The 24075-nt window shown below is 54.1% G+C and overlaps 1 protein-coding gene across 5 annotated transcripts in view; it reads left to right on the top strand.

Moving 5' to 3' along the window:
* The window catches only part of DPP6 (dipeptidyl peptidase like 6), a 939040-nt gene that overhangs the window by 823017 nt on the left and 91948 nt on the right, over nucleotides 1-24075 (top strand). For all 5 annotated transcript variants that reach the window (XM_053898709.1, XM_053898707.1, XM_053898705.1 and 2 more), the window contains exons 9-10: nucleotides 19938-20092; nucleotides 22733-22830. In XM_053898709.1, coding sequence (XP_053754684.1) covers nucleotides 19938-20092; nucleotides 22733-22830 — 253 coding nt within the window. The remainder of the gene's footprint in view (nucleotides 1-19937; nucleotides 20093-22732; nucleotides 22831-24075) is intronic.

Raw genomic sequence — 24075 nt, forward strand, 5'->3', positions numbered from 1 at the left:
GACCCCTCCCCACCAGAGTGAGGTGTGGCCGAGGCGTGCAGCAGCTGGTTCGTCCACACGTGTGGGGCCCACGGCACCATCAAAGGCCTTGGGTGGCCTACTCCTCAGAAGCAGCTTCTTGAAATTTTCCTACTTAGAAGACTCCAGCCACAGAGACAAGCTTTGTTGTTGTCTTTCCCCTGCCCCAGTACGAACAAAAAGAGAGCAGGAGAAGTCACAGAGTAGCAGCCAGTGATGTTATAATGAAAATCTGTTTGACCCATCCTGCCATGGAACAGAAATTCACATTTCTTCAGTGAGGATGTGGGAGGGATGCTGCCCCCTGGTGGTGGCCGTCCCGGGCACATCAGGAGCGCGGTCCCAGCACTGTGGTGGGGGTGGGGGTGGGGGGGTGGAGGGGGGATTGCTGGAGATGATAATGAGATGCTCACCGTGTGTAATATGCAAATCGCAGGCGCTGATTAGGGAGGGAGGCTGTGAGCCTTGCAAGGTAAGAGCTCCATTTGCCTCCTGGCTTGACGTTCTCCAATTTCTTTTTTAACCCCCATTTAATTTTGCTCTCGGCACCTTGGATAAAATATTTAGTGGCAGAAAAAAGGCAGCAGATGCAAGCAAGAATAAATAAGATTTTCTGTATTTAAAATGAGGCCATTTATTTCTGAATACAGATCTGTCAGGCATGTTATTTACGTCTTTGGCAATTTCCCAGGACCCAGATTCCTCGGGGGCGCTTTGGTTTTCGCCAATACATATAGAAGTGGGGGTGTGGGGAGCAGGCCCTTGTTAATGGGCTAAACCCACGGGGCCATTCTACTGAGGAACGACCCGAGCCCCATCTCTCTGTCCGCACTCCGCTTTCCTCTGTGCCTTGCCTCGTTCAAAGATGACCGTCTGCGACACTGATGTGACTCAGGCAGATGGGTTCTCCAAATGCTGAAGCCTAAGCTGCCAGACTGCAGCTTTGTTCTCCGGCTGGCCGGCCCAGCAGTGTCGTGGAAAGAGCAGTGGGCCCAGAATAGAGACACAAAGCCGGGCTCTGCCCCCGTCCTGTGATTCTGGGTCAGTGACTCAGCCTCTGCTCCGCCAAGTCCTCAAGGCTGGAGCTGAATCAAGCTTCCCGTGCTTCCTTTCAGCAAGCTGTCAACATCCCCGAGCCTCAACCTTCTCCTCTGTAAAATGGGGGAACCAAAGCAGTGGTACCAGTGGAAGGATCCCAGCATCCGGTCACTAGTAGGACAGATTTTGTACCAAGTCAGGCTGCCAGCCGGCTGTGGGTATTTGATAAATGGCAGCGTTTATCAAGGAGAGAAGGAAAACCAACGGGGGGAAAGATGAGCTCGGGACACAGGTGAGTGAGAGTCTGTGAGAGAAACAGAGAACGTTCTACACAGTGGTGTCGTGGGGCATCCAGCAGGGCGTGGCTCCACTGGTTCTCTCTTTAAGGAAGACAGCTGCCCTCTGGGTCCCAATGGCACAACTCAGAAAAATCACCAAGGCAGTCCACTCTTTGGAACTGGAATCTCCAGGGAGCACGAAGCCCCCGGTCCTTTGTCCAGGACGATAACGCCCTCCCCGTGAAAGGGAGAAGGGGAGCTTCCCAGCCTGCGGCGAGAACGAAGCCAGCCTGATCCCGTTGGGGACTTGCTAACAAAGTCCCTCCTCGTGAGATCCCCCAGCTCAGTTGTGCCCTCCTGTCTGCAGAAGCCCCACCGGAAGCACTAGTAAATGCTTCTCAGGCATCTGGAAATTTCTACCCACGAATTCACCAAGTGACTGTAACAGCCAGGATGACTCCTGCCCATTGCTGTGGACCACAGGTAGCCCCAAAGCATTAGGAGAAAACCGAGCAGAGCCGTGGTTTGCTAGATGTTCAGTTTTTATAAGCTGGTGAGATTTGGGCAAAGCGACAGTTCACCAGGACGGCTGCACTTCACTATAAAAAGAAGTTAAAATTTTCTGCCAACTGTTGCTCAAAATCGAACAGAAGATTCATACAGCTGATGCTATAAAACACAGCTAAAATATAGTCTTTATCTTGGAAACAAACTCCCTAAGAGGATGAGAAACAAATCATCGGAGCTCTTCCCTGACTCAAGGGCGAGCTCCCTTGTGACCGGAATTGTGTGCCCTACCCCGCTTACCCCAGGGCCGGCGGGACCTCGCACTGGTTGCTGCATTCATAGCTGATAAATCCATTAGAACCGTACGAGGTTATCTAGAAGGGAAGCGTTTTCCAGGAGACAGTGGGGAAGGCACAGGGAGCCCTGTCTGCAGGAATAACATGGACACGTCTCGAGCTCACCCGGAGTAATTGCCTCTCGGTGCCATCGGCTCCCTGGGCTGCCTGTGCGCTGAGGGTGGAAGCCAAACCCACCTTCCTCTGTACTCTGGCCCCATCCCACTTGGTCCCTATGGGCATTCCAGGGCTCTCTGCCTTATAGCGTGGATATTTTATTCCATAAATTGGGCCAAAACTCATAGGCTCTTAGAACGTGGCAATTGCACAGAAGCAGAAGCTGAACATCCAGGGAAATTGGTGTCTTGGAGGCTGGCAACCTTGACTGCCTGTACGACGCGCTGGTTGTCTGAGCCCCACAACTCAGTCCCTGTACAGGAGCAGCAGTGTCTCCATCCACGCGACGGGAGTGGCGGCACCTGCCTGCGGACCAGGGTGACCCTCATGGTAGCAGGCACAGTGCCATGTGTCACTGGTCCCTTCTCAGGCACTCAGCAGATCGAGGCTGTGAGCCCTTGGATGGTCGCTGTTAGAAAACGCCGTATGTTAGTAAAAAAAAAAATGGCAGAATTTCTCTTTTCTGATGCTGAGCAAATGCCCCAGGTCCTGGTCCAAGCAAGCCTCCATCTGTGTGTTAGTACCACCCTCCAGAAGGGGAAACCGTTGTCCTCACGGCCTCGGGAATTTGGGGACGGTGTAATTATCAGGTGCACTCTGGTCACGTCTGTGTCGTGTCTGGGAAAGAGTATAACGAAAAGCAAAGGGCCGCACAAACTGGGTATTATCGATATTAGCAGGGGTAGCAGCTGCCTCATTGAGTGTCCTGGCACCAGCCTGGGTCAGTTGTAGTCTTTCTAATTTATTGACTTATAATAATGAGAACGAACGGATGGAGGGTAGGAGCCCCAAGCTGACAGTGGTGTCTCTCTGGTTTACTTGGGTACTGGGTGCTGTAGGAAGAGGAAGACCTGGAACTTTCTCAAGCAGGGAGGAGCCCACCTGATGGTGGTGCGGACCGACAGAGAGGGGCAGTGGGGGATCCCAGTCTGCCCTACGTGGGGAGGCAGATTAAACAGGAAGGGGAGTGTCCCATCCCCTCCCCACCTTGACAGTGTTCCCTTCTGTCCCTGCCCCACCATGCTCCTCGAGATTAAGAGGACCCAGGAGCTCCCGTCCCCAACATCGTCAACACTGGCCACGTCATGGGAACGTCTTTGTAAACTCTGTCACTAGAACCATGACCGCGTGGCACATGGTGCAGTGGGCCGTGCACAAGGGGGAGGGCGAGAGCCCTGTGACCCTGATGCTTTGCAAGGACCTTTCTGCACTTGGTCTCCATCAGACATCTCACGACTTTGCTCTTCCCATCCCGTGGGGGAGGGGGGCGAAGGAGGGGGACTTGAAGGGCTTGGTTAGGGCTGCCAGTCAGGGCCTGGTGGGAACGTATCCTTTTCCATGACTCTTGCTGTAGCCTCGTCCCACCAGCATCCGGCTCCTGGTGGCAGGTGGGGTCCATGAGAGCCGTTTGCTTTCTTTCTGGATTGCCCGTGGCTTTCAAACTCCAGGTCGTGCCTCAGGCATGAGATCAGTTTTGTGAAGAGAAGAGTTTTTTGAAGAGGACCGAAGCTTTACTGGAAGGGATGACAGAGTAGAGGAGGGAAAGTAGACAAGACACAGTGAGAACAGGAATGTTTCTGGTCCAGGTGGGTGTGTGTGTAACGGTGGGTCAGGGTCCAAAATGGTGACAGCTGTTGTCACTGACCATTACGAGGAGGACACCACCCAAGGGTAGGGTGGCAGAGGGGAGCTTGTCTGTAGGTGAACGGCCTCTGCGGAGGTGGTCCTGGGGGTTCCATGGTCCCTCCACTGGGAGTTCTCCAAGGCTAGGTGCGGGAGCCCGCAGCCTATCGAAGAGTGGACACAGTATCAGATTTCTTTCGGCGGGGACCACGTCTGGGGCCCAGCCAGCTCCAAGAGTTGCCTGCTGCTGAGTACCTCGCTTCTCTGTGCCAGCCGGACCCACAGCGCCGTTCGGAACAGCGGCACCTGCAGAAACCAAGTGAGGGTGGGAAGAAACGTAACCAACCATCGAGCGGCGGGAAGGGTGATGCTGGCCGTAGAGGGGAGGGAACCACGCACAGGGCAAGGCTGCTGAGTGGCGGGACTGTGTTTCTGGCACCTTCCGGTCCTTTCTCACCCTCTGCCCCACCCCCTGTGCCATGTTTTTTACCCATTGGGGCAGGTCTGATCCCAGGAGCTGGGAGGTCTTCATTTAAAGCCCAGTCTTTAAATCAGGCCCATGCTCGGTGTGTCCCCAGCTTCCTAAGGGACACACACACACACACACACACACACACACACACACACACACTGCACAGGATGTATCTTCTTGAAATCATCTTTTAAAGTACCCACCTCCCCAAGCATCCTCTGGGGTCCATGAGGTCAGGAGATGCCTGGATTTCTGGATTTCTCAAAATGGAGAAATGCTGAACAGTAAGGGTTTGTTCAAGTCAACCTACCAAATTTCACGGTGCCGTGAAGGGATGAAGAAGACACCTTTTTAGTAAAGCCTTTGGATTGAAATAAGACCATGATGAGCAAATCCAGATCGAAGGAGTCTGTGAGTGAGAGACATGGAGAGCCGTGGGCTCTCTGGGAGCCTGGGGTACTTGTGGGCTTCTCTGACCCTCAGTTTTCTCATCTATGAAACATGATGCCGAGCTAGTTGATTTCTGAAATCCTTTTGTCTTGAAAACCTAGAGTTGGTGGATTTTCGTCTGGGCCAGAGCGTAGGTGAATCCAGATATCTGGAAGTATCCTAGCAGAGGATGGCTATGGTGTGAACCCAAGAGAGAGACTTAAAACAGAGATGCTCTTGGGACCACGAGTCTCACCAGGGTGGTCAGCCGAGACGGGAGCAATGGCCTCGTGTGGTAGACCTTCCAGCACGGGTGATCCCACAGCACTGCTCCCACACATGGTGCACACACCCCTATTCTCCACCACTGTGCTCGCTCAGACTGCTGCAGTAGCCTGTGAATCAGTCTCCCTTCCAGAAAGGAGTATTTGCCCCTCAACCCCCATGCTCTGGGCTCTAAATGGCCCTGCCCTGCCCCTCATCTGCCCCTCCCCATAGGGCAAGGAGTTGACGGAAGCAAGAGCACCCAAGCCAGCACCTGCCCCACCGTCTACACCATATCCGAGTACTTGAAACCCCAGAAATCCCTACCCAAATGGCCCCAGCTGGATTCGGGCACGTGCCGGCCTCTTCTGTGTGGTCCTCCCAAGGGTGGGCATGTTGCTTGTATGAGTGCCCCCAAGCCCAGGGAGTGGCCAGGAGGCTGCCATGTGCAGGGAGTGTGGGTGGAGGACTGCCCGCAGGGGACTCACACGGCCTCCCTCTTCCTACGGCTGGGGCCTCTCTAACTTCAGGCTCTGGCTAGAGACACTAATGACCAAGGAGTGCTGTCTACAGCAGTTCACCTTGGCTCTGACCCCTCGACGCCTACAAAATGGCTTCTGCTCACCATGCCGTTGGAGAGCCTCCCACCCTGACCTGTCTGCCAGCGAACTATTCCTCTCTGACCTGCACCAAATCCCTGTGTCTGGCTCTGCACCTGGGGCACAGTGGGCACTCTAATCACCAGTGGAGCCAGGCATTGGGATGGCTAGAACACCCTCCATAAACGTGGCCACTGGGGCATTTGGGAGCTGTTGCACCACCGTGAACGGTTCTCATGCTTCTGTTTGCTACAAAGACATGTGTTGAGCACTTCCTGTTTGCAGAGCACTTTGGAGGGAAGTGCATTGTGAAGGGCACCGCTCTGTTCCAGGGCCGTCCCGGGACACGGATGCTGCAGTCTGGGCCTAGAGATCCAGAGGGTTCTGCGGGCCCCTGGGTGAACCTCGGGTGTGGACAGGTCCCACATCAAAGGCAAGGGGAAAGACGTGGTGGGCGGATGTGGCCCGGTGAATGGGACTTCTGCCTTTGCTATGGATTGTCTCAGTTTAGTTCCGCTGAATCCATTTATTGAGCACCTGCTGTGTACTGTGAGCTGACTCCATTTATTGAGCCCTGTGCTGGGCGGTTCTCTGGGAGGAAGGGGAAGGGATGGGCTAGGAAAAGGCAGTAAATCTTACAGATTCTCCTAAACACCTGGAGAACGGGAACTATACCTGCAGTCCTAACTTGCTGGGTTGTTAAAGTTACTGAAGAAGAACAAGGGTGTGGCTCTTGGCCCTCGTGTCATTGTTTGGTAATGAAACATCATACGACACTCCGGCACACCTAGGTGTGCCCAGGTGGGGTCCCCTCTGGATCTATGATTTCCAGGAAAGCAGGGCCACTGCCTGGGCCACGGATGGCACTGGGTGTGCGACACCAGAAGGTGCTTCTGACTGGCAGTACCTGGCCCGTGTTGAACCTGTGGAGCCACGCCCCTCAGGCAGCTGTTTTCAAAGGAAGGGGTGGGGACTGTCCCAGAGTCATGGTCAGCGCCCCTCATTATTCTCTCCTGTTCTCAAGCACAGCCCCTGCCTGTGAAACCCGTCCGGCCAAGGCTCCTGGTCTGGGCTCCATGTGCCCACCTGGAACAGGTGACCTTGTGTCCTCAGCCTGATGCCCAGCACAGCACTGCTTCACTTAGAGCTAGGGCGACACTCCTGGAAAACGCGGGGGGGGGGGGGGGGGAGGGCGGAAGCAGGTGGGGACAGGGGTGGGCTTCGGGGAACGGCTTGGCCCCGGGCTTGGGGATGTGCCTTGCTCCTGGACCACCCGCCTCTCCTCTTCTCCGTCCACATCCTAGGAACAGCACGGCAGCGTCCCTTCTCCATCCCAGATTCCTGGGCTGTTTCCTCGTGCTCAGGATGCGTCTGCATAAGTCAAAAGGCAGGCTCTTGTACTTTGAACCGTAGAACCAAGAGTAATTAATAATTTGATGTTGTCGGGTACAGAAGCTGTTCTGAGTGCTGTTTATAATCTACAGTTAATTAACCTTCTGCTTTTCAAAAAGCAGAAACTTAAGACCTAATTTTCTGTCTCAAACACGTTGTTTCTGATATCCATTATTTTAAAAATATGTTTTCACTGATATTAAGAAATAATTATGCAGACTATCTCAGACTGATTAAGGGGACTATGCTCTGTTAGGATTTTCTTTGAAAACGCGTATTATAATGAGCTTTTCTGCGGTGTATTGTAAGAAGAAATATTATTCTCATCACACAATTTTAAAGCAAAAGCCAGTGCATAAAAGAAATGTTACGTATAATTTCAAGGCTATAATTTTGTTGTGTGGTGAAAAATTCTAACTTTCAGGAGAAGACAAAATAAAGTCAGCACTTGGGGAAAAAAAAAACCTTCATAAATACAAACTGTGGTAAATCTCAGTTGGTAGCAAAGTCACTATCCAATTAAAATTCCAATTTCAGAATCTCAATCATTTTTAACTTTCTTGTGAATATTAACAGGATGATCAGCTTTGGCAAAACACCAGGAAGAAAACTGTAACTGTCCAAGGAAATTAAAAATCATGATAGGGTTGGTAATATATTTTACCTAAGACACTAAACCAATCACTGTATAGATTATTAAATTAGTATCAAAGTCAGTTAGAGTATTATGGTAGAACATTCTCCGTTATTAAATGGAACACATTTCAGGAGCTGAATTTAAAACAGTGTTTGGCGAGGGCACACGAGGCCCCAGCCGTGCCGTCTCCATCCCGTTTTGGGGGGAGTGCACGGGGTCTGAAGCCACAGTGGCAGAGGTCGGGGGGTGGGTTGGAGCCGGGAAGACACTTTAGACAAAAGTGGTTGCATTTAGTGTTTTCCACGGATCCACTCTTTCACTTACCAGCTCAGGGATTGGAGCAAATTATTTAAACTTTTCCCCTTGGATTTCCTCAAGGGTGAAAACGAAGGTAGCAACGGCACGAACCTGAGGTGCTTGTCTTGAGGACTAAATGAGCCCTTGATGCGTCAGGCACCCTCCCTCTGCCCGTGAGGTTTGGCAGGAAGAAGGGGAGAGTAACGGTGTCGTCGGGGCGTGCAGTTAGAGGAGGGGTCACAGTCACGTGCTTTCTGCGACAGGGACAGCAGAACGTTGTCTTTCTGCCTCAACTCAGCCCTGCCTTCCCAGCGCTGTTCCTCACTGCGTTGTTTTTATTAGAAAATCATGAGGACCTGGGCAGAGGGGTGGTGGTGTTTGTTCGGGTTGTTTTGTTACAGAGGAAATACCCTTTTTGCAGATGCTTTACGAAGCGGGCAGTGGAAATCCCAACGACCCTTCTTGGCCCTGATTTTCAGGCATATCCCCTGCAGATTGTCCCCACGAGGCCGCAGTAACCCGCTGGGACCCCGTAGGGAAGTGTGGCCGTTGCTCTCTTACCCTCCAATCACCAGGACCAGCGAGGGGGGATCAATACTGAGATTCCCCCGCTCTCCAGGTGGTTCCGTTACCACGTGCCCCGGCTCTCCAGGCGCGAGGTCAGCTCCCTCTTGACCACTTCATCCAACTGCTCCTAGGCTCATTTTCCATTTGGGTTTCTTCTGCTCCCTCAGTAGGCCCTACTATCTGTCCCCATGATGACAGACGTTGTATGGCAGTCACAGGGCACAGGCACCAGTGTATTTATGTATAACAACTAATAGAACTCGGGTAACAACAGCCCAACGAGGTAGAGACTGTTTTCATCCCCATTTACAGATGGAGGAAACTGAGGCGTCTCTTACCTAAGGTCACACAGCTGGTGAGTGGCTGGGCCAGAGTTTGGATCTCCCATGCCCAATTCTAGCATCGGTCCTCCTGAGCACCACACCCTGGTAACCAGGATGGGGCACTGTTCCCGAAGGCCGTCAGCCTCCTCCTCGGTCCCTTTTCGGGAAGCCTTCGAAGATGGTCCTCGTGTACTTTCCCGTCACTTTGTGACACCTGATTTGGTACAGGTGCTACTCCTCAGGGAAGAACGAAAGGGAATGCAGCCTGTCCGCATGTCATTGTCCTTCCCTGTCGACCTCCGTCCCTGCAGGGACACAGCCTCTCTCCCCTTTGGGTGTGAGTGTGACCGCCCTGCAGGGATTCACAGAGTGTCTGGAAAAGCGCCTTCCTAACACCCCCCAGCCCAGCACACGCAAGTTCCCTCTTCTCGCCTGCAGCCCTCCGTCCCCTTATTTCTTAGGGTCTTGCATGATTTTTAAACATGTACGAAGTCATTTTGAAATAAGAGCACCTTCCTGCAGGGACCACCTGCACTGAGGATGTGGGAGGGCATTTTTGCTCAAGTCTTGCCCTTCCAGATCCACGTGAGATCCTTCTGGCAGAAGCCAGTGGTCCTCTCTGTCCTCCAGAGCATCCATCATGTCGCCTGGATAGTTGGCGGTCCGTACCGTCACTGGGATGGGAAATCCTGGGGGCACAAAATAGGAATATTGACACTAAACAAGGGCTCATGATTCCCCCAGGATGTTCGATTAGGGCTTCAGAGTTCACTGGAGGCCATATGGCATTCGAAGTTAGCCTCCACTCTGAGGAAAGACGGTGGGCAGATCAGGGGCGGCCCGGGAACAGGTGACTGAGCAGCACTTGAACACACGTCCCTATTAGAACGTGCCGCACTCTTCTCTGCCTCGAGCTCCCTCCCAGGGAGGTACTCTACCCCGTGGAGCTGCCCTACCCCGTGGGCGGACTTACTTCCAGGCTGCTCTAAAGTCACAGTTTTCTAGCCAGTGCAGCCTCCACAAACCTCTGCTTATAGTTGGTGGTTACTTTTTTTTCTAGTGGTTATTTATTTTTGAGGGAGAGAGAGAAAGAGATGGGGCGTGAGCGGAGGAGGGGCAGAGAGAGAGGGAGACACAGAATCCAAAGCAGGCTCCGGGCTCCGAGCCATCAGCACAGAGCCCGAAGCGGGGCTCAAATTTGCAAACCGTGAGATCATGACCTGAGCCGAGGTCGGTCGCTCAACAGACTGAGCCATCCACGTGCCCCAGAGGTTACTTTTCCAAGACTCAGGAAGCAGCATGGCATCCGGTCTGGCACAGGCCTTCTAGAATCAGCTCAAAGGAAGCTCAGTGGACACGTAAGTCAGGGCCCCAAGCGGTCAGGTGGGAAACGGGCTATGAAGCCTTGTCAGCAAGTCCGTGAATCCGCGGTCACACTTGGTTTTACGTAGAACCAAATACGTTGTACGTCACAGTACAGTTAAATATCGGTCCGGTATGTCAGATGCCCTTGTGAGGAATGAAATACCGATTTACTTTTTTAAATATGTTGAGCATTTCGGACTGAATTAAAATATGACACCTGCCTCGTATTTCTGTGAGAAGGGGCACTCACCTTTAGAAAGCGAAGCCGATCCTCTCGTTCTAGAGGAAGAGGGCCTGGAGGGCAGGTCAGGGGCAGAGTCCAGCTCTCCCCTGTAGCACACGGCCTCTGGAAGTAGCAGGTGGACGCCAGGCATTTTCCTAGGTGACACGATTTTTCTATGGATTTTGCTCCAGGAGTCCCTTTTTTGGCTGCCGGGTCAGATGCCGATTTCGTGGCCCTGAGACTGGAGGTCCTCCAGCCCAGGTTAGCCCCGCCGGCCTCTGGCCGCCCGGCTCCCTGGTCCACAGCCAGGTCCCCACGTCTTATGGCGCTCCTCCGCAGAAAGCACACTCCAGTTCCGTGCTTGCCTGACTCTGCAGATGTTTGATTATCACTTGATTATCTCCCCGATGAGGACCCTCTTGTAGTTTAAATGCCTCCTTCACATCAGCACGGTAATTTGGTAAGGGAGGGGACGAGGAGAGAGAACTGGCGAGCCTTTCTCCAACAGCTCAAGAGCATGGAGACTTCTTTCCAGCAGCAGCTTGTCCGTCTGAACCAGCACGGGGGGAGGGGCCAGGTGTCCACAGGAGGCCACAGGAGGCCAGGGGCTGACCCCAGGGCCAGGCCACAGGACCAAAATGAAGACCAGAGACCAGATATCTCTGCTGCCTTCCCCCTCCCGGAGCCTTGCAAGACCCACCTCTTAGACCCAAGCTAGAAACCCCTACCTCAGGAATAAACGAGAGTACACACCGACAGCCTTGTTCGAGAGTGTTCTGGAGTATAGGTGAACCGACATCGTCTGTGTCCTCTGATTCACTGTAAGACCTCGTGTCTACCCAAATCTGTGTTCTGTCGGCCTCATCAGGATGTTTGTTCACCCCACTGAGTGAATGAGTGGGTGGACGGCTGAACACATGAATCCATGAACAAATGAATGAGAAGTGAGATCCTCTGGGAGACGGTCACCTGCCTGGGTGTGGTTCAAGTAAATGGAGGGCTTTAGGCCTAAGTTCTGGAAGCTCCCTCAAGTTCCCATGGTCAAAACGAGGGGCAAAGAGTGGGAGGCGATGCAAAGGAAGAGGGTCACGTAGGAACAGGACCCGACCGCGCTGGCCCGGGTTTCCTCTTCCTGGCCCTCGTTCTGTCCAAAACTTCTCTTAACTAAAGTTGATCTCATTGATCCAAATAAACCGCCTGAAACAGTGACTCGTATAAGTTGGGCGGAGCTTGGCAGGTGTACCCCTTCTGTCTACTCTCACCAGCTGGGGCAACCGGGAGGCTGGTCCCCTCGTGTGTCCCATGGTTGATGCTGGCTGCCGGCTGAGACCAGAACACGGCACGTGGGTCGGCCTCGGCTTCCCTACAACAGGGCCGGTGGTGGTGTTAATGGGGAGCTTCTCAAGCAAGAGAGGGCCAGGGAGAAGCCACGCTGCCTTAGTAGTTAGTTACAAAGCATCATTTTTATCACATTCTGGTGGTTGAGGCTGCTGCACAGGGCTGCTCAGGTTCGAGGGAGAGACACACAGACCTCGCCTCTTGACGGGGGAGCGCAGAGTCCTGGAAAAGCATGTGGGACCAGAAATATCACCTGGGCCAATTCTGGAAAATACAGTCTGCCATACTCAGCAAGGTGTCAAGCTCATACTAAAGTATGAATGACTTCCCAGGAATAAAAGAGCGTCAGTAACCCAAAATAACGTCGGAAGGGTTTTATGAGTTCAGTTTGGGAAGATACTTCTGACGTTGTCTCCTTCAGTCAGGTGTGACCCCCTAAGACCTTCCCCAGATCAGTCCACCCGGGTAGTTAGATTCGTGCACCACACATGGATTGAGGCCCGCAGAATTACTCTCACTAGAGCCTCAGGAAAACAGCAAAATAGTGATGGGCTGAGCTCAGGGGACCTGAGGGTTAAGGACCCACAGACACAGAAGGGCTCCTGTGAGCCCGTTGCTCTAAGCGATGGTCCAGCCATCTCTGCAGCAAGTATACATTCAGGAACATCGTGTTTTCTGCTTTTGGAGGTAGTCTGTAACTTTACCTCCTGTCTCTAAGCCAACACGCCTGCCCCCTGAACACTGAGGTCCTGACAGAGCAGCCGGGCAGCCGGACATCCTCGGTGTGGCCAGCCTGCCCCAGCGGGCAGCCGAAGCTTCAAAAAGGGAAATAACCAAAGTGCAGACACGGCAGATGGTGGGTCTGGGAGCGAAAGAAGGAGAACTCTTAGCCTTTGCCAGCCCAGCACCTCAGCTGTCGGCTCTGGCCGTTCGCAGATGGCCCTGCTGCGGCGGGGAAGGCGGAGACCAGCAGAGCGCCCCATGCCCCCCGCACCCCGCGCTGTCCGCAGGTCAGAGAGCCGGCTGTGGGGGCAGGTGCAGATTCAAGCATTCCGTCCGCGGGCTCCGATGAGTGTGGACCCTGGCCTCCCTCACCTCGCCCCCCCAGGAAAAGGAGACGGCTCTGTCTTCAGGAGCCCATTCTGCAGGAGGCTCTCCAACCCCTGCCCTGCATGTCTACACATCCCTCGTCTACCCTGGATCTCTTTTTTAACCAGTCCTGGGTCCCAGGTTGGCCTGTCTGCCTGGGGAGCCCCTGGATGCAGTGGTCAGGGAGGCACCTTGCACGCTTCAGTCCCACACAGCCCTCCACCCCACACCCTTCCAGGTCCTTGTCTGATGTCGGCCTCTGGCTCAGCGGCCTCCCCGCGGGGACTGCAGATCAGGCCTCAGCTCTGGGCTGGAAGTGTCTCTCCCTCGTTGAAGAGCCGGCAGCATGCAGATGTGGGGGTGTCCTTTCCTGGGCATGGGGCCTCTGCAGACGCCGACCGGGGCACTCTGGCCTCCATGGCTCTGACTCGGGATTTGCTGCAGGAGCTCGGCCTCACGATGAGGCCCTCGCGAACTCTCTAACCTCCCACAGACCTGCAGGATCCACACTAGGCTGTTTGTCACCTGCGCAGTCCGCACCTGCCCACAGGACGGGGTGGAGAAGGGCGGGGAGGCCTTGGTGCTCGCGCCCTTTCCGTAAGGGAGGGCCTGGACACTTACTCAGAGCTTCTCTGAGAGCCCGGGGGTGTCTTTATTCCGGAAGTTGGTTATCCATCGTTGGTTCTTGTCCTGAAGGAAGAGCAGACTGTGGATGTTGGGGAGCAGTTAGCAGTGCTCCCCACAAGAGCCTTCCCCACTTGGCTCCAACGATGAAGAGACCTCCTGTGTTTCTAGCCCCTGCGGGTCTCCCGTTCTGGCACCGATCGCTAACCCTGGGACTGCTGGTCGTTTGTCCGCTGTAATCTACGCTTGTGTGTTTCCTCTCCAGCACACACAGCGGGGGCTTTGGTAGGAGCTGAACACTCAGCCTTTGTTCAACAACGTTCACTTCTCTCAACCTCCAAGTCCTCAGCCCGGGACGGGGTTACTGCGGGGTGGTTACGGGCATCCGGGGAGCAGAGGTGACAGTGACCACGCTGAATGCTGTCGTTGAAAGGTCTCTGTTACACACTCCCTGAGTTGAGTACTAGGCACGGGAGGGGCCGTTGGGTTTCTCTGCCGGCTTGGGAGCAGGGGCCTCGGTCACCTGGACCAAGGGAGGGATCCAGGGCCCCGAGGGGAGCTGCCTGAGAAGTGAACGAGCAGAAACACGCAGCTGTGAGCACCGAGCCTGGCTCGCGGTCGTGTTTCATAAATGGTGGTCCCGGCGGTGACGGCCACTGTTGCTGAGTAACTGTCCCTGAGATCGTGCAGGGAGAGCCTGGTGGCAAACGTGCCGTGTCCGGAGAGTGGGCCAGGCCGCGGCTTCGCGCTGTAGGCGACGGAGTCCGAGGAGCCATTTACCTACACGTGAGGCTCGAGCAGGACGGAGAGAGTTGCTGTGTGCAAAGTACTTGCAACAGTGTCTGCGGCATGCCAAGCACGGTGTGGGGGTTAGTTAAACGCGAGAGTGTGTTCTTACGTCCGGCCGGGGTTCAGGAAGGGCCCAGTCACAATTACCCAGCGTGTTGGGCAGAGGCAGAGACAAGCCAACCCCGTCAGCCCATTAGAGGCTGGAAGCATCAGCGGCAGGGGGGCGCGGGGCTCAGCCCAGCACACTCAGTGTCACATCTGTGTGCACGCGTGTGTGCACTGGGGGTGCAGGGGCGCTGGGTCCAGCCCACCTGCTGCGAGGGCGGAGGCCAGCCATATGTGCCACCATGCTGGGCAGGTCTGACTTAGAAATCCCACCCCCTGGGTTTCAGGGAAGAATTTGGCGGCCTCTGGGCCCCTGACTCAGGAGTGTATTTCCTACCAGTGTGGAGCTGGCTCCCTGCAACCGGTGTAGACATATCCGGTCTACACGGTGTAGACATAACTCTGCACAAGTCGCCTGAGGCCGCCACACCTGGATGGCTTTCAACAACAGAAATGTACTGTTCAGGTTCAATAGGCTGGAAGTGTGAGGTCGAGGGGTCACAGGGCTGTTCTCCCTCCAAGACTCTGGTCAGTACCTTTCTTATCCCTCCCAGCTCCTGGTGGCTGGCAACCCCTTGGCGTCCCGTGTCTTCTGGACACATCCCTCCATCCTCTGCCTTTGCCTTCCCACAACATCGTCCCCATCTGTCTCTGTGTCTCCTTTCCTCTCCTCATAAGGAGACCAGTCCTGTTGGGTGGGGGCCCACCCTGCTCCAGAATGATCTCACCTTAATTCCACCTGCAATGACCTTGCTTCCAAATAAGGTCACACTCCTGGGCACCAGGGATTAGGACACAGCATATCACTTTGTATCATATGTGAGGGGGACACAAGTGAGCCCACTGGACACCTTTAAGAGGAACCTGTGATTCTTCTGTTCAGGAGGGTAACTCCCCACGAACAATTTGGAAACATACGTCGCGTATACTGATAAAGTCAATGCCTACAGTTCCAAAATGCAATGCTTATTGGATCCGATATAGCATATTTCTCAAATTGGTCATCCTTTCTCTTTTTAATGTTTATTTGTTTATTTTGAGAGAGAGAGAGCATGTGCACAGGGAAGGAGCAGAGAGAGAGGGAGAGAGAATCCCACGCAAGCTTCTCATCATCGGTGCAGAACCCGACGCAGGGCTCAAAGTCACAAACCGTGAGAGACAAAACCTGAGCCAAAACCAAGAGTTGGACGCTTAACCAACTGAGCCACCCAGGCGCCCCTCACATTGGTCATTCTTAACCAGAGTAGACACCAAAGCCACCCCTTGAGATTTGGGGGAGAAGATGCCTGTGCCCTGCAGATTGTCCTGCGTAGAGTACTGAAGGGCACACACATTCCCACGTGCTCTCTGGAGAACCACCCCCAGTGACGCCAGTCTGCCACCACGGAAGGGTGTGGGCGTCCCTTCTCTTCTGCATCTGCCACACGCTCGGGGGCGCGTGAGGATTCCTCTTCTTTGCTGGATCGGCCCTTATCACCTTGAGCCCAGAGAGAGTTTGCCCTCCAGATAAGCCCTCAACAGTGCTTGTCACAGCAAATAACATTCAGATAGTCGAGTCGACTTCTTGACGATATGGTGAGAAGAAATGAGGAGCATTGATTCAGATCCCACCATGAACTAAGCACATGGATGGAGCTTTCTGCCACTTGACACTTATGACTAGTTGATGGCCCCCAATGTGTTCTTCTCGTATGACTCTGCAGTGGTCCCTGGGCAGGACGGGCAAGGTGAAGGCAAGCTAAGCATCCGGTTTCCCAAGTTACCTGTACTTACTTGCTCAGAAAGGCGGGCTTCTTGTCTTGTTCCAAGGCGAGGGCTCATGCAGTTAATTTGGTTGACGAAATAGGGGTTTGTTTTTGTTTTTGTTTTTTTCCCTCTGCAGAACTCTGTTCCTAAGCTACATTTACTTCATGGCATTTAAGCCAACTGCCTCATTAAGCTGGAGATCCTGAAGAAAGCGTTTGCAGAATAAGGATGTTCATAATTAACACAAAAAAAATGCCAAGGCTTTATCTGCCTGGTCCTTCTCCCCTTAGTTTCTTATACTTAATGATCTCTTTATTGAGCAACTAACACAGAGAGAAATAAAAGAGCAGAGGAGCCCTGTGTTAAAGGGCATCTGGAGAAAGTAAGCTACAGTTCCCCTGGTTTTGTATGCCTTCCCCCCACTCCCCAACCCTGCGCCGGACAGGGTTTCTTCCCATTTGCCGTCATCTCGCCGTGGAAGAGAACTGAAGAGAATAACATTCGCCAGAATTTGTCATCCCAGAACTATATGGTCTCTGACTTCCCTTTCCACCCGGCACAAGCGAGAGTCTGAAGTGACCCTTTTTTTGCATCCCCATTTCCCGGTGCCTTGAGCTTAGCAGAAACGCGCTGGCATTTGCCGACGGAATTGACAGAAACTGATTACTCTCTGCCCGAAGTCAGGCTCGGCCTTCAACCCCATTCATTCCCTCTCCTGAGGGCGAGTCTGGAAGCAGCTTGCACACAAAGACGGCTGGACGTGGGAGGCTAGTTGTCTCTCGCTCCCCCGGCCACCCCCCACCCACGCACACAGGCCCACCGGACACGCGGCGGGGCCACTTGGCACAAGGTCATCCCTCTCGTTCTAGGGGATTGCTCTGGGTCCAAAGAGCGGAAGCAGATGATTCGTCTTCACAGGGGTTGTGGTGGCTTGTTTCTGTCGAGCTTCTCCACTTATGAAGGCTTTGTCAGCCAGCCGTTTTCCCGTTGGGATTAGCCTGAGTTGGCCATGAATTCACGTGCTGTGGAAACCGCTGCCAGGCCCCTCGCCACTGACTTTGGGGGCGGGAGGGGGACGGGGGGTCTGCTTCCTTCCCCCTGCCCCTTGAATTCCGTTCACTGGCTGTGATTCCACTCGCCTTGATTGGCTCCCCCCGTCCCAGCCCTGCAGCACAGAAGCGATTGAGCAGAATCACCCACAAATTGCATTGCAAATGGTGCCTATTTTTTTCCAGCAGGCCATCTGCTGGAGCCTATTACTCACCCTCCACAGAGCCAACCCGAGGAGTCAGGTGGTTCTGGGTACAGCCACTTCTGAATCACCTCATTCCACACTCACACCTGAAAGTCACTTTGCTGGCTGCTGAAGACGCTGGAAAATTCCAGGCTCTGGAGAGGCGGTCTTCTTCCTTTTCTTTTTTTAAACCTCAGGAGACCTTTGGGCCTCTGTGGGCTCTGGAAAAGCTTCTGAGCCCACTCGTGGGACACCCCCAGGTGGCAGGATGCGGAAGGGAGGGGGCGGTGCTGTTAGGGGTGATGGCCATGCCCTCAGTGGACAGAGGGACCTTGTCCAGGGGCTAGAACCAAGGACTCCGTGGCTCTTCATCTGTTGTCCACTGAGCCCCGCATTCAGACCTGGGTGCACTGGGGACAGGAGTGTTGGGTGTTTCGTGAGACTACCGTCTGGTGACCAGCCAAGTAGCAAGCCCGTGTTGCCTTGACGGGAGTCTCCATGAGCTTCTGGCCGCTGGAGGACAGCGCCCAGAAGGCAAGGAAGAGTTGCTTCCAAGGAGAATAACACTTGCTGCTGCAGGTGCCACAGACTTGGGGGCTCCTCCCCTGAGAGACCAGGCCAGTGACCCGGGGGTGGACGGACAGCTGCCTTCGGGCACCCCCGCACCGGGACTAAGGGTTTGCAGCCTGCCCCACTCGCAGGCCTGGACTTGGCTGCGAGCGCCTCCAGGACGTGGCCCCCAGGACGTGGCCCTAAGCCCTCGTGTCCACCCTGCGGCCATCGGATCCCCGCAGTGCTTCCCCCCCAACCTGTCCACCACCTAGGCTAGCCCAGCTCCCTCATCTCCGTGTTCCTTCCCCCATGATCCTCTCCTTCTGCAGCCAGTTGTCCTTGGCTCTCTTCCAGCGTATGCTGTCCCTTGGGTTATGTGCACCCATTTTCAGCATGATTTCAGCTTCCTCATCGGCTTTCTGCCATACGGGCATGTGGGGCTGGTTTATGGCACACACCTGATGATAGCCAGCTCAGTGGGACTTGTATTACGTGATTGGAGAATTTTTCAATCGTTACTGTATTTTGTTTTTATTTATTCTTTTTTTTTTAATTTTTAACATTTTATTTATTTTTGAGACAGGGAGAGACAGAGCATGAACAGGGGAGGGTCAGAGAGAGGGAGACACAGAATCTGAAACAGGCTCCAGGCTCTGAGCTGTCAGCACAGAGCCCGACGTGGGGCTCGAATTCACAGACCGTGAGATCGTGACCCGAGCCGAAGTTGGCCGCTTAACCGACTGAGCCACCCAGGTGCCCCTGTTTTTATTTATTCTTGAGAGAGAGAGTGAGTGTGTGAGCAGGGGAGGGGCAGAGAGAGGGAGAGAGGATCCCAAGCAGTCTCCACACTGTCAGTGCAAAGCCCAACACGGGGCTGGAACTCATGAACCACGAGATCATGACCTGAGCCAAAATCAAGCGTTGGACACTTAACCAAGTGAGCCACCCAGGTGCCCCTATTGATGATTACTTTAAAAACAAATCTGGAGGGAATTTGTTTATGATGCATATGGATTGTGTACAAGAGACAATCCTTTGACCTAAAAGCTGTTTAGCACCCAGATGGGGTCTCTGGTCCCCAGCACCCTGACTTGGTACACTGGGCAAGTTTTAAGCAGAATAGAATTGTTCTTTCTGGAATAGATCACAGATCCCACAAAAATCATCCACAGGTAACAACTCTGATTAGCCAAGACACTTGGCTGCACTAACACACAATAATGGGCATTTCTGGGGGAAGCCTATGAGAGTTATCATTTGCATTTCAGCCCCATTGGAGATCGGGCCATTTTGTTTTTCTGCCACAGGAAGTGAAATCCGTCGTTCCTTTAAGGCTGAGGAATGTGCTGACCTTTGAACCTGTTCTTTCGCACGGCTGTTCATGAGGGAGTATGTGTGTGGGCATGAATCCCCAGGCATCTCCCGCAAGCTGATCTGAGATTTTCCGGGATGTAACCTACAACACAGCTTTCTTTCTCACTCGGTTCTGCCTGGATGTGCCCTGCTTCTGCGTGGATTGATTTCCTGTAGCTTTGCTTTTGTAAAGCATCTTAAAATAATAACTCACAGTGGTGCAATAATTCAATTCAGAAAGCACTCGTTGGGCTCATCGTGTTCAAATTTGTGCAAACGAGAGAGAGAGAGAGAAGCTCTCCAGAAAATGAACTTCTGTTCAGTTGGACCTTGATTTATTGGGGTTCATTCTGGGGCTTGGTGGTCAGCACCAGGCTTTTCTTGAGCCCCGTGGAAGGAAGGCATATCCAGGGCACGGTGAAGACCACTCGAAGGTTGTCGAAGGTCAGTGTCCCCAAGGCGGGGTTCGTGATTTGCTGGCCAGCTCACAGATGTGTCCACGCACCGTTGGTGTGCACTCCATGTGCTGTGTGTCCACATTTCTCCGCTTTGTGTTCCCTTAGAGGAGATTTTGAAGACCCACATCGCCCACTGGTGGTCTCCGGACGGCACGAGGCTCGCCTACGCCACCATCAACGACTCCCGCGTGCCCGTCATGGAGCTCCCAACCTACACTGGCTCCATCTACCCCACGGTGAAGCCCTACCACTACCCCAAGGTAGGCGACAGGAAACAGTAGAGTGAATTCTTCGCCTTGTTCCTCGGTCCCCCCGACCCAGGCGACTCCAGACGTGGAGCTGTAGAATCAGACGTGTTCTGAGCAATGCAGTAGAACAGAGGCAAGATTAATTATTTCCCATTACACTGCATTAAATTCCCATCTCCGCTGAGTTGAATTTGTTGGCAGGTTACCTCTATCTTAAATAGTTGAACTGCCGTTAATCATTTGTGTGAGTTTCATGGGACCCAAAATAAGTACCTTACCTCCCCTTGTGAGTCCATGGCAACAAAGTCACACTGCCTGCTCCTGGGGCCCTCTCTCGTCACGTCCCTGTTTTAGAGTTTGGCTTCTGGGAGGTCCGAGGGACCTCTGTCTGCCCCTGGTCCCCTGGGTCTGCGCAGGGCTCTTTTGTGTTTGGTCATATCCTGGCCTGTAGTCTCTAATTGCTTCCCAGACCAAGTTGTTGGCACAGAGACTGGCAGGACACCAAGGGTGCGGTGGAGGGGGAGGGGTACAGATGTCTGAACCTTGCTTTGTTAGCAAATCACAGCATCCTGGCACGAAGCAAGGACTGGTGCCACATTTCTGCAGCCCGCGCCGCTGCAGAGACACTGATGTCTGTCTGACAGAGTGGGCTCAGCGGCCCTGCCGCCCCCCCCCCCCCCGCCCCCCGGCTTCGCTGGAGCGCTCCAGGGCCCATGGAGGCCACTGCCGGGTGGACGTGAGCCGTTCACTGCCTGCACCTGCCTGGTGACGGAGCACTCGCTTCCCGCCTGCGGCTGCCTCGGAAGGACCCCTGGAGCCCGCGCCCGTGAGCGCTGAGCCGTGGCTCCCAGGCCTTCAGACCATCTCCCAGATCGGAGGGCTGATGCCACACGCCTTGTGTATCGGAAGGACGAGACACGCCAGCCTGCAGGGGGCAGCAAGAGGGGCGATAGTGTGCAAGTGAGGCCAGCGAGGTGCCCGGCGTCCCGGGCCACAGAGAGGAAGCCCCTGGTGTATAGTTGGTGCAGGTGCCATATATTCGTTTCTCTCAGCCCTGCCTGGAGCCTGAGAGTCCGAGATCGGGGTGCCAGGAAGGTCGGGTCCGGTGAGCACTGTGTTTCTTGTTCCACCCCCTGCCTTCTCTCTGTGTCCTCCCACAGCGAGGGAGCTCAGGCGCCTCTTTCTCTCCACATGAGGGCACCAGTCCCTTCACGGGGCCCCACCCTCCTGACCTCACCTGACCCCGATGGCCTTCCCACGGCCTCACCCCCGCATACTGTCACACGGGGGCTCGGGGCTTTGACCTAGGAAGGAATTCTCAATTTGGGGGGCAGGGGACACAGACATTCCGTCCACAGCACCTGGTAAAACAATTCTCTTAATTTTTTTTTGTTTTTTGAGAGAGAGAAGGAAGAGGGGGAGGGGCAGAGAGAGAAGGAGACACAGAATCCAAAGCAGGCTCTGGGCTCCGAGCCGTCGGCACAGAGCCCGACGCGGGGCCCCAACCCACGAGCCGTGAGATCATGACCTGAGCCGCAGCCGGACGCTTGACCCCCTGAGCCACCCAGGTGCCCCAATACTGAGCCTTTCCTGCGGATCTTCGGTCGGCGTGGCCAGTAGCCAAGGAGGTCCCTGAGTGGAGGAGCACGAGCTCTGTGAAGGCACAGCATTGTCCCCACCACCGTCCCACTCCGGCAGCACTTGATATCAGCCTGCCACACGGACCTGCCTGTTGACAGAATTCTCCCTTTTCATCTGGGCTTGATTGGACTGGACTCTACATCTTGTGGAAGGGGCCAGGGTTTTAGTCGCAAACGGTTAACTAAATGCGGGCTCTTTTGACCCCTGAACGCCCCACCCCCCACGCACACAGTGGGGCCAGTGGCTGCCTGACTCCTCTAACAGCCAGGGATCCAGTGGCTTCCCCTGTGAACCCTGTTATGGGCGTTTCCCCACCTTAGGAGGGGTGACCTGAGAGCCATCTGGAGTTCACACTGAGCTCTGGGGTGGGTAAAATTGGAATTACAGAAGCCAGGATGGTTTGTATTCTGATGGAAAGGCGGCATATTCTAGCCAACAGAACTCAGACACCCCTTGCCCCGTTGTACTGTCTCCCAAATCAGAGGCATGAGTTGGTGACCCCGCCGGACTCCCGCCCTATTGTGGTGAACCCGACATGTCTTCATGCAGGGAGCAGAGAAGCAAGGGTATCCGTCAGACCCGGCGTGTCGCTGACAAATAATGCCACGTGTTCCCCTGTCCCATCCCGGCAGTGCTGTTCCGCCCGAAGAGGAAGCACAGAGCAGCAGTGACGCAGAGCAGAACCCACCCAGCACCTTTTCTGCACCTTTTCCAGGGACTTCCCTTTCCCCACCGCTGGGCCACGGCCAACATTCATCAGCCTTCCCCACCCGTGTCTTTGCCCTTGGGCACGCTGCCTCCTGGCATGGCCTCCAGGAATTTCTGTCCTGCTCCTTGTCCCATCCCTTGCCCCTCCCAGGTTGATAATCGGGAGGCACTTGGAGGAACAAGAAGGGGGTAGGGTTCCTGGAGAAGGAATGGCACCCCAGTTACCTCTGGGCCTTCGTGCAGCAACTGAGGCGCTGTCCCCGCAGGAAGGTTTACTCACACCTGGTCTTCTTTGCTTCCCAGGCTGGATGTGAAAACCCCAGCATTTCCCTGCACGTCATTGGCTTAAATGGACCCACCCACGATCTGGAGATGATGCCACCCGATGATCCACGGATGAGGTTTGCTTCCTTGTTTCTACTATGTGAAAAAAATAAGATGAACGTTCATTTACGTGGTCTCTCCAGATTTATTTTACTGCTCTCTTAAACATCCAAGAAAAAGGTACATTGTCCAAAGCTTTGCTTACTGCTTCATGATTCACTTTTCTGGAAAGGAATAGGAGTCCAACCAGTACCACTATTTCTTTCCTTAGTCAGGAGCAGACTGCTCTCCCTGGGAGGCTGGGCTTCTCGGGAAGGGGCCTGTCAGGTCAGCCGCAAGACTCCAGCAGGGACACGTCTCACACAGGCAGACGCTGGAGAACATCCATTGGATGAATGGATATAGCCTTAACCGAGAAAATCCACATAATCAGACTTTCTGTAAATGGTGCCCCATTTAAGAGATAACTTTAGAACGATGGCGTACTTTGGCAGCTCGAGGAGCTGGTGGTAAACCCTGCTCCAGTAACCCACTTCTCCTGGTTGGTAAGATAACCTGTGTAGGTGTTAGAGCATATTGACAAAGGTAACTGGCCTGTTATCATTACCGTCTGGTTTGGGTAGATTTTTTTTTTTTCTTTTAATCAAAACTGCTGAGTAGGGTCTATCTAAGTGAAGTGGTCTGAGTATTACCAAAGTTTGAACAGACTGGGGACTGAATAGACTTCCGGAACCCCCCATATCAGCGGTAAGCTTCTCTATGGGGGATGTTGATGGGAGACTGAAAAAAAGGGGAGCCCACCGTACAGACACCAGGCCCGCTCACCGATAGATCTCCGTAAGTCTAGATATGGGCCCAGTGAAGCCAAGAACGATTCATTCTGAGACTCAGAGGACACCCACCCCAAATTTTCCATAACCTCTAGCCCAGGCCTTTACTATCCAGTTACAGAACTCCACATTATTAGTCGTTTCTGGCAGCTTCTGGAAGGACAGGAGCTGTGGCCCCATCCGCTCCGACTCCTCCACAGGCCCTGCCCAGGGCTGGGTGCTCTGGCACTGGGTACTGCTGGTGTTCTGTGGATGGTGTGGTCCTCTCCTGCGGTGACTTCCTTAGCAAGACCCTCAGAAGCGTGAGCCTGTGGAAAATTCCACAGAGATTCTTTTAACGCTTTCTTCTCCGTGGATAATAAAATGCTGTGAGGTCCTCAGGTACACAGACCAAGCACAGAATTCTGGGCTCTATAAATGGCTCCTCGCGGCCTCTCTCCCTGCCCAGGATTGATCTCCTCAGTCATATCAGAGGGCCGCAATGTCCCCAGA

Source organism: Panthera pardus, unplaced genomic scaffold (genome assembly GCF_024362965.1).
Source record: "Panthera pardus isolate Hobbes unplaced genomic scaffold, ASM2436296v1 HiC_scaffold_9, whole genome shotgun sequence".
Lineage (NCBI taxonomy): Eukaryota > Metazoa > Chordata > Mammalia > Carnivora > Felidae > Panthera > Panthera pardus.